This window comes from Trichechus manatus, unplaced genomic scaffold (assembly GCF_000243295.1).
Source record: "Trichechus manatus latirostris isolate Lorelei unplaced genomic scaffold, TriManLat1.0 scaffold00097, whole genome shotgun sequence".
NCBI lineage: Eukaryota > Metazoa > Chordata > Mammalia > Sirenia > Trichechidae > Trichechus > Trichechus manatus.
This window is the reverse complement of record NW_004444033.1, coordinates 7,030,625-7,041,334: the sequence shown is the minus strand read 5'-3', so window position 1 is coordinate 7,041,334 and position 10,710 is coordinate 7,030,625. Positions and strand designations below refer to the sequence as shown.

The following is a 10,710-nucleotide window of genomic DNA, read 5'->3' as shown; positions in this document are numbered from 1 at the left end:
GAAGAAAAACATAAAGTCTCAGTAAAAACAAAACCTACAAAAACAAAAGAAATGAAAAAAAAAAATCCACAAACAAAAAGAACTCAGCACAGGAGAGTAAGAGGAACAAAACGGGAGGACTTTATGCTGAGTGAAATAAGTCAATCACAAAAGGACAAAATGGAATGAGACCTCTACTGTATAACTCATGAAAAAGTTTACACACAAAAAGAAACAATCTTTGTTGGCTATGAGGGGTGGGAGGAGTCGGGGGGAACTAAATGGATAAGGGGTAACTTTGGTGAAGGGTAAGACAGTACACATTACTGGGGAAGCCAGCACAACTTGTACAAGGAAAGGTCATGGAAGCGCCAAAGACACTTTCAAACTCCCCGAGGGACTCAATTGCTGGGCAGGGGGCTGTGGGGGCCATGGTCTCAGGGAACATCTAGCTCAATTGGCATAACACAGTTTATAAAGACAACGTTCTATATTCTACCTTGGTGAGTAGCATCTAGGGTCTTAAAAGCCTGTGAGCAGCCATCTAAGATACTCCACTGGTCTCACCCCTTTGGGAGCAAGGGAGAGTGAAGACAACAAGATACAAGGAAAGATTAGTCCAAAGGACTAATGGACCACAGCTACCAAGGCCTCCACCAGACTGAGTCCAGTACAACTAGATGGTGCCCAGCTAACACCACTGACTGCTCTGACCGGGATCACAATAGAGGGTCTTGGACAGAGCTGGAAAAGGATGTAGAAGAGAATTCTAACTCACAAAAAAAGACCAGATTTAGTGGCCTGACAGACTGGAGAAACCCCATGAGTATGGTCCCAGGCACCCTTTTAGCCCAGTGGTGAAGCCCCTCCTGAAGTTCACCGTTCAGCTGGGGATTGGACAGCCTCATAAAACAAAACAGGACTAATGAGGCACAGCAGTCCAGCGACAAGGACTAGAAGGCAGGAGGGGACAGGAAAGCTGGTGATAGGGAACCCAAAGTTGAGAAGGGACACTGTTGACATGTCATGGGGTTGTTAACCATTGTCATAGGGCAATATGTATACTAACTGTTTAATGAGAACTATTTGTTCTGCAAACCTTCATTTAAGGTTAAAAAAATAAAAGGAATTATCTATGTGAGATAAAATTGACAACAGCAACTCAAAAGGTCTGATGGGAAGCCTAGGGGACAATGAGTTGAAGATAATGGTGATGGCATAATTTGGAAAAGGATAGTGAGAATAGCAGCGCAACTGGAAGAATGTAATCGATGTCACTGAATTGTACATGTAGACACTTTTGAAATGTTGTAACTTTGGCTATGTATATTTTCACCAAAAAAAAAAAAGGGTCCTCCAAGGTCAAGAAGGGAGAGTGTTGACATGTTGTGGGGTTATTAACCAATGTCATAGAACAATATGTGTACTGACTGTTTAATTAGAAACTATTCTGTAAACCTTCATCTAAAGTATAATAAAAAAATTAAAAAAAAAAAACCCGATGGAGTGCAGTTCTACTCTGATGAACAGGGGTCACCATAAGTTGGAGTCACTCTAAGACAAGTGGGTGGGCCCTAGGGAAAAGGGACCCATAAATGGAGTCCTTTCCGTGATGATGGGAGTTTTTTAAAACTTAGTTCTCAAAGTAACCCTATGAAGCACAGTTCTACTCAGACACACATGGGGTCACCATGAGTCAGAATCGACTTGATGACAACTGCTAGTTAAATTTGACTCCTATAGGTTTTATAGGGGATTGAGTTTGGTCTAGGAGCCCTGGTGGAGCAGTGGTTCAAGCACACCAGCTGCTCTGCAGGAGAAAGATGTGGCAGTCTGCTTCCTTAAAGGTTTACAGCCTTGGAACCCCGATGGGGCAGTTCTGCCGTGTCCTATAGGGTTGGTATGAGTTGGAATCAACTCAGTGGCTGTGGGTTTGGTTTGGTTTGGAGTTTGGTCCGGGCTGTTAGGCCACATCATGCAAGAGAGGCCAGGGACATCTGCTGTGTAACTGGCCTGCCCCGCCTGCCTACGGGCCCCCCTCCCTTCCCGCCTTCCCCGTCGTGTGGGGAGGGAGAGGAGAGGTCAGAGCGAGAGCCTTTAGATGCCAGCACCCTGGGCTCACTGAAATGGACAATGCCTGCCCCCCTTCTGGGCAGGAGTGAGGGAGCCCCCCGAGGCTCCGGAAAGCTCCGAGTTGGCCACTTTCACACAGTCCTGCTGGCAAGACCTGCCTGTGCTCTCCAGATGCGTCTCCTCTGGCTGGACTGAAGCCTGTAAAAAAGTGACACCTTGCATTTTATTTCACTCCTTTCTCTGGACAGTCCAAAGACATTTACAGGCATGAGCTCAATAGACTTTATGGTAGCCCATCAAAAAGCAGGGATTGTTTCTTTCATCTTTATAGAGTGGCAAATAAAAGCGCAGGAAGACTGAGGAACTATTCCCAGGCCACTTAGTGCTTCCAAGAAAGAGTGGGGAGTCCAGTAGAAGTTCTGGAAGCCTCCGATGGTCTGTGCCAAAGTAAGGCTGCCTGGTGGGGCACGGGGCTACTCTCTAGCCACTGCTGGGGTCGGCGCCCTTCCCCAGGACTGCAGGACCCAGTGTGACCCTCTGCTGAGATGGCGTTTGGAGGTGTAGATTAAGACAGGGAGAGATTCAGCCAGAAGCTCTAAGGTAAACTGGCTGGGGCTCCTTAGTGACCTGACTCCTGAGATTTACATCCTGGAGTCAGGAGCAAGGGTTGGATCAGTGTGTCCATGAGCATCCGGGGAATATTCCTTTTTAAGGGATGTTAATAGGTGTTTCGGTGGAAAATGGTTTGGGGAATATAAGAATTGGAAAAGGCTGAGATAATGTTGAACATATTTCCACCTAAAAAGACTTCGGAGGCCTTTCATGTGACTAATCATTACGGTTCTTTTAGCTGGTGTTAGAATGTGCTAGGTTTCCCCCGAATCATTTACCCCAGGAGCCCTTTTATGGTGAGCATCTCAGAGGGCTTGGGTCCCACAGAAGACACGTGGGAAATGCTGGTGTAGCTGTGGCCAGGCCCGCGCTGCCCCCTCTTTGTCATGCTCTAAAAGACAAGGGAGCCTGAGGTCGGGAGAGTGACGGTCGGCTGCGGCTGACTGGGTGGAGCTGTGGACTGCCCTCTTCTCCCACCGCTCTTTTCCTCCAGCGGGTCTGTGCAGATCCCCGCCCTGATGTGTTGTTGGTTGCCGTTGAGTTGGCCTCTGACTCATGGCAACCCCATGCACTACAGAATGAAATGCACATTGTAATCCGTAGGGCTGTCATTGGCTGGATTTCAGAAGTGGAATGCCAGGCCTTTCCTCCTAGTCTGTCTTGGTCTGGAAGCTCTGCTGAAACCTGTTCAGCATCATAGCAACATGCAAGCCTCCACTGACAGACGGGTGGTGGCTGCGCATGAGGTGCATCAGCTGGGAATCAAACCCGAGTCTCCAACATGGGACTTGAGTGTTCTACCACTGAACCACCACTGCCCCCCCTGATGTTGTTATTCAGATACTAATGGGTCTAGTTCACTGTTCTACACTGTTGAGTCCTCATTGGTGTGTCTGCTCACCTGTAAGTTTGCAGAGGTGAAGACCACTCCCCTCTTTCACTGGAGCAGACCTGTCTGGAGTCCATGGCAGGGGGTAGGGGAGTGCTGGCTGTGCTTTTCCATAGTGACAATGATGATGGACAATCTATGCTACCAGGATGGTACCTGACAGGGTTGGAGGAGGGGCAGAAAGACTGTGGAATATGGTGAAAAGAGACCCTAGAGATCTGTGTTTTTGTCATAGTCCTGCAACTCCCTACTTAGGCCACGGTTGACAGGTCATCTAATTTCTCCAGAGCTGGGTTTTCACATAAAAAAGTAGGAATTTGTACTAGACGACCCATCTCTAAGGATTCTTCTAGCTCTATAGTCCTCTAAGTCAGTACCTTTGCCAATTGCCCTGATGCTTCCTCTAACTTTCCCCCTGTTTTATTTTCAGCTCTTGACCATTGATGACAACTTCTGTGGCCTGGACATGAATGCCCCGCTGGGTGTGTCTGAGATGGTACGGGGCATCCCTGTCTTCACTGAGGACAGTGACCGCATGACTTCTGTCATTGCCTATGTCTACAAGAATCACTCCCTGGCCTTCGTGGGCACCAAGAGCGGCAAGCTGAAGAAGGTAGGACCAAGGTGCCATCATTGGGTCATTGTGCAGATGACTGGGTGGGGATGATCTCACCTGCGTCTCTTTTGTTACCTTGGGCCTGGTGGGCTGGTGATACAGGTGTTGTTGTTGAGGTCGTGAATGATAACCTTGCGCCTTCTCTGCCTTCGTACCAAAGTTGTCAGGGGAAATCAGACTGGGTGAGATGTGGGTTCACCTGGAGCTGGTGTGTGCATGAGAGGTGTTAGCCCAGGCGAGAATTCCTCAGTAATTCTAGTGAGGCTTGTACCTTTCTGACATGGGTTTATGCCCCAAGGAAAGGGCGCTATTAGACCTAGGTGCTTGGGGAGGGGGCTGGGCATGGTCCTTGGGCTGGGCTCCAGTCTTCCTGGGTGTTGCTTCCATCTGGAATCCATTCAGGGACCAGATGGAGAAAAGTACAGGAACTGTTAGAGTTGCTAGTGGGGCTGTAAGCCAGACTGTGGGATAAAGAAACCATGTTTGCCGTGGGAGCAGAGAAATTGCTTGAAGTGGGAGGAATGGTGTGATGGGGACCTGCCTTTTCCTCCTCGTCCCCCGGAAGCTTGCAGGTTCACGGGCATTGAGTGGCCTTGGCCCATCAGCAGTGGCAGGAGTCCCCTCCATCTGGGAATGTTCCCTGCATGCCTTTGCTTGGGCTGCATCGGGGTGAGGGGGAGCCGGCCCCATTCGTGCCTTCTTGATTGGATTAAGGGTCTTTCTAAGGCTCTAGGCGGCAAGTCCTGTTTCCCGTTGGCTCAAATTGCCCTTTGGACTGTTCCCAGGAAAATACTGGTGATACGCAGGTGAAGCTTGTGCTTATCTTGTTTAGAACTCCTTTGGACTTCTTATGGTGATCCAGACTCAGTAAAGAGGCCTTGCCTGATCTGAGACAGAGCCTCGATCCCTCTTTCTTCTCTGCTGACTTTCTGGACCGTAGCTTCAGATGTTCAAAGGGAAATGTTCTCTGCAGACTGAGAGAGCTGTAGCTATTCGTTTCTTGACTGAATTTTCCCTCTCTGTGGAGCAGGTCTGGAACGTGAGGCTGAGCGGTGGGGATGTGTGTGGGGAGTAGTTACATGGGTAATTTCTGGAAAAGATACGTACATTGATGAAGGATGACGCGTGCACCGCACAACCCCCCAGGATTGACCGGGAAGAGGTAATAACCTGACTTTAGCATGCTGCCTTAAGTGTCGAAATGAAAAAAATAATTTAACCACCGTCTGTACATCTTTCAGAAATATATTACACAGTTCCCTGCCTTTCTGCGGAGAATATATTAAACATAATTGACCCTTTCTTGTTGCCCTGGCCTCCTTGTTGTGATTATTACCCGTATCCCGAGCTGAATTTATGGACGCCCAGGGAAGGTGCTGCGAGGCTCAGGTGTGTGGTCTGTACCCAGCTCCTGTGTCAGCTCCTTGCAGCCTGCCTTTCGCGCACGTTGTCACTCATCATTCCTAGGTGCTGCCAGCCATCCCAGTCCCCTTCAGTGCCCTTCCTCCTCCCTCAGTCCGTGGCTCCCGGCGTTAAGTAGGCGAGGAACACACTTGTTGCAACTGCATCTAGAGGAAGACTCGGTACGCACCAAGGGGAGGGGTGCACCGGCTTTAGATCAGGACCCGGTGAACATTTCTGTTGGTGATTCCAATTGCTCTATTCTTCACTACGATTTGACCAGTTCTGTGTGCTGCAAAATCTGAATACCAAAGGTGTTACCATCTACAGTTCACACAATGAAGTGTGTGTGGACATGCATTGCCGGGTCCAATGGGTGAATCAGAACCACTGAGAGCAAATAAGCAAGCAAGGCAATCCGGCGGTGCCTTAACTTTTCCCCAGCGAGCCCCAATTTCAGTGCAGTGGAGAAATAAACGACTCCAGTGTGCTACAAGATCCCTGCCCCCAAATTTCCTACCAGGTGCCAGAGGGGCATTGAATTATTGGCAAGATCGAGTGAACCCTGTTTCAGGATTGCTTTTCCCATTGCCTGAGCTGGTTGGAATATTAAAAGACCCAGTTGACAACGAGTCCATTCCAACTCATGGCGACCTCGTGTGTGAGAGAAGAGCTGTGCTCCATAGGGTTTTCAGTGGCCGATTTTTCTGGAAGTAGATTGCCAGGCCTTTTTTTCTGAGGCATTCAACTTGCCAACCTTTTGGTTAGTAGCTGAGCACATTAACTATTTGCACCACCCAGGGACTCCGGTTGGAATATGGTGTCAGTTAAATAAACATCGAGAGTTCAGTGCACATGACAGAACAGTTATTTTCTCTTGGAAGGAATGGCATATTTCTGGGCCATTGCTGCATCCTAAATCCCAGCCGTTCAACCTGTAAACACACGCTGTTCTACTGGTCACGGGGTGGACTGCAGCAGATGGCACTGGCTTGCTCACCTGTGGATGGCTGTCCTCTGATGGGGAGAGAAAGATGCCTGCAACACCTCTCCATGGCGGGGCATGAGGACACCTCCAGGGGCCGGGATCAACAAAGCGCACAGTGACAACCCATATGGGCAGGTGCAGGCGGGGACAGAACTTGATATTGAAGTGTCCCCAGGTGCCCTCCAGCCAGGCTGTGACAGACAGCACCTGGCCAGAAGGTGGGGGCTTCGTAAACGCGGGCTGGTACTTCCCATCCTGCACTCGGCTGGGTTTATATACGCACAGCTCTGTTTAGCCACCTGGGACATTACATTTAATTTCCAGAATAGTAGTGTGGTTGGTGAGGCAGAAACATTTGAGAGATTTGAGCAGAAGGGTCAGGGAGGGAATGAGCCATCAGCCTCCTGGGGAGAGCCGGGCACTGGGGCAGCCAAACTTCCTGCTCCGTGGGCTTGGAGTGGCAGCCCTTTAATGCTTTAGCTCAAGCCCAGTCTTGGCTCCTGCAGACTCAGCACAGCCAGCCCAGGAGACAGCGGAGTTGGGAAAGGAAGGCTGGGCCGCCCAGTCTGTTGTTTGAAATAATAAAAAGCAAAAGTGACCCGTTTATTGACTTTCTCCAAACAATAGAATTTCCCACCACCTCTGGCTTGCCAAACTCCACTCTCCTTCCCTTATAATTCTTCCGACCGACTTTTCCCAGGGTTATCAGGACCGAATTCACCTTCTGGCCAGAGGCCCAGCCATGAGCAGCTCTGGGGTTGCAGGACGATTTAGCAGGAAGTTCTTCGAGCTACTGAAACGGGGGGTGAGAAGAATGGAAATTGCACTGCAGCCATAATTACAGAGGGGGCTTCTCCAAGCCTGCAATAATCCCCGTGTGGATCCAGAGCCTTCCGGAGCTCTTCGCAGTGTGACAGGGGACTCGGGCTGGGAAGGTGGGCGGGAAGGGCTTGGGGGTTTGCTGAGAGTAAGGGAGTTGGCTGCGGGTTTCAGGCATCTAGGAGGTAGGCTGTAGCTCTCTACGGGCTGTCCTCAAAATTACAGCCTTTTCCCTTTGTTTGAAAGGAGTGAGGCCCGGTCGTGTGCAACCTGGCATCTGATGACCATACTCTCACTCCTCTAGTGCACCGTCATCTCAGGCAGGGGAAGAGAAGGTGAGGGAAGTGCCAATTTGGATGTCTTTTATGCTTTCCAGTGTGTCTGTATGGATAATACTAGCAGCCGGCACCCATGGTGAGTGTTGCAGGCACATGCTGGTGAGAAATGTGGCCTATAAATGCTACTGTCTTCGGCCAGTAACTAGGAACTCAGGAATAACCCTGAGCATTTCAACTGCAGGTAGAAATTTTAAGGCAGACACTGTCTGGAATTGCTTTATTGAGGGTGTCTGTATAAATCTGAAGGCCTTTGACCATAGTTGGGGTCACCGGGTCAAAATTGCCTCCAAAACCCGAAAACCAAACCCATTGCCATTGGGTTGATTCTGACTCACGACAACTCCATGTTTTACAGAGTAGAACTGCTCCATACGGTTTTCTTGACTGTAATGTTTATGGAAGCGATTTGTCAGGCCTTTTTTCCAGGCACCACTGGGTAGGTTCGAACTGCCAACTTTTAGTTTAGTACTTGAGTGCAGACCAGGGACTTAATGTTGCCTCAGAAGGACATGATTTCTTTGCTTAAATACTTCTGCCTGAGTCCTCTTTCTTTCTCTGCCTCTTGCTTTCCCTGCGCTAAGGGATTGTATTTTCTAGCTGCTGTTGGTTGGTGAATTATTACCTGACATTAGTGGGAGAGGCTAATAATGTTCATTGCCAATCAAACCATCATGAACTTCACTTGGGGTGTGACTACCCCTTTCACTTTGTGATTGCATCTTTGCTGGGTGTTTCTAGGTTAAACTGTTCACGCCTAAGGGGGGAGCACTTTGTGAGTGTTGGTTAGGCAGAACTTTGGCCAGCCCTGCTGTTAGTCTGTAGTAGGACATTCACGTGGCCCACGTGGACTTACCAAACCATGCCAGTCTTTCTTGGTAGGAACCAGGTGTGTGTCCACATGGAAAGTCAATAGGACTACGTAACAGAAATGTCATTCTCATTGGGAATTGCCGTGCAAGTTAGTGTCATCTACTGAATCATTATTTATTTCTTGAGCCTGTTTTAAAATCCATTTGCTTGTGCTCCCTGAGCCCCACCAAGGATCCAGAAGGGGAACGACCCAGAGTGGTGGCTGAGGGTGACGAACTTGGGACTAGTGTCATTCTGAACATCGGTCCTCAGGATTGGATGCTTTGGTGTGTCTCTTGTGGCTCACTCCAATGCCTGCATCACAAAGCAATATCAGACCAGCGATCAGCAGCCCCAGCTTTGCAACTTCCTCAGGGGATCTGGGAATTCTTTTAAAATTCATCTGGTAATCTCACTAAAAATAAGTGCATGCCATGTAAAGTTTCCAGACGGGTGTGGGTATCATGGAATCCAATAAAGGTGTGGTGTTGGAACTCTAGATTGCCTGAGAATCCTTGCATGAGGGCGTGGGGTGAGAGTATTGGATGCAGGGTTTGGCCAGTTAGCCCTGTCGTGATACGTATTTCTCAAACCACGGCCACCAGCTGGCTCGCCTGTGGTGCGGCAAAAGCAAAGGAAAGAGAACATGGAAGCATCAGTGCTGAGCAGCTTCTGCTCTGGGAGAAGACCGTCAAAGCATTGTTGCTTGTTTGTGTTGCATTGTGTTGCGTTGTTTTTGCATTTCCCCTATACGTGTTGCAAGTACGAAGCCTATATAGATCATAACCTGTAAGTTAAGTGACGCGGAGGTAGAGGTGGAGGTGGAAGGCTCTCTGTAAACTTGGAGCTTATAGACAGGAGCCTCACAGAGGCTCCAGGGTGCCAGCCTCTTTCCTTCACCGACAGAGAAACAGCCCTTCTGTTATTAGTCCTTCAAGTCTGTAAATCCTAAACCCTGCTCTTCAGACCCATTTTGCCTCAAGCCAACCAGTGCCCTTCTCAGGGGACTTCCTCCCACCTGTCTTTAATCTCATCTGCTATGTCTTAAGTGTTTTTGTCCATGTGGTGCTCAGTAGGCTTGGAGAGCAGCTAAGCTGGTCAGTGTTCTCTTTGATACATTCTACATTCTTGAGCACTATAAAATCCTCACTCAAGTCCCCTTTTAACTTAAATGTGTCCCCATCTACCCTATTTTCTTACCTTTCCTAATTTTCGCCACTCACCCTTGGGCCCGCCCCACCTTCCCTTCATGTTCCTGGTGGGTCTGCATTGGTCACTCGTAGCTGACCTGAACAAGCATGGGGACATGTCCTCATAGTGGCACCTCTGATCCTGCCCTTCTCAAGGCAGCTTGACATCACCAGCTGGGGCAAAGTTTCCTTCCCCTCCTAGGTCCTCTTGAAACTCACTTTGAGATCCCCAGGAAAATAGGACCTCGGAATACTTTTCATTCTATTTTCCAAATGAACCTTGCTAGTGCACGTGATTGAAAGGGATAGTTTCACATGAGTGTTGTCAATTCAGGGTTTATTGATACATGTGCCACTTTTTTTAATCGTGTGTGTGTATATACATAGTGTGTGTGTATATATATGTGTGTGTATATATACATACTTCTATAGAAAGATGCTGATAATAAATTGAAATGCAAAGACATTAAAATGGAGGGAAGTGCTGAAGAAGCGCCCCACTTCATGGAGTGCGTGCAGTCAGCTGATGCACTAATGTCAAACACGCTGAAGGAAGGTATCCAGTGACACGTGCAATTGAAGTAAAATATTGTGCTTTGCTAGAACATATCATTAAAATGAAAACTAGCAGCATATCAGGAGTCTGGCCAGGGAAGGATGAAAGACACCATGTACAAGAGGAAGAGGGACGAGACACAGGCAAAAGGGGAAGGCGCCCCAAGCTGTAAATGGTCCCCCTGGCTTTTGGGCTGATCCCTGTTAGAATCTGGAGTAAAGGAGAATAAAATCTTTGTCAAGACCCAGGGAGAGAGCTTCATTACTGGAAATCATGCCAGCTTCCTCAGTCACTTTGATGGGGAGGCAATGGCAGCTTGACCCACTCACAGCCCACTGGTGGAAGGTTGGACCACTCACAGCCCACTAGTGGAAGCTTGGACCACTCACAGCCCACTAGT

At 48.8% G+C, this 10,710-nt stretch overlaps 1 protein-coding gene across 1 annotated transcript in view; it reads left to right on the top strand.

Moving 5' to 3' along the window:
• Positions 1-10,710, top strand: part of PLXNA4 (plexin A4) — a 466,135-nt gene that overhangs the window by 23,892 nt on the left and 431,533 nt on the right. Inside the window, exon 2 of the mRNA XM_023737117.1 lies at positions 3,984-4,166. Coding sequence (XP_023592885.1) covers positions 3,984-4,166 — 183 coding nt within the window. The remainder of the gene's footprint in view (positions 1-3,983; positions 4,167-10,710) is intronic.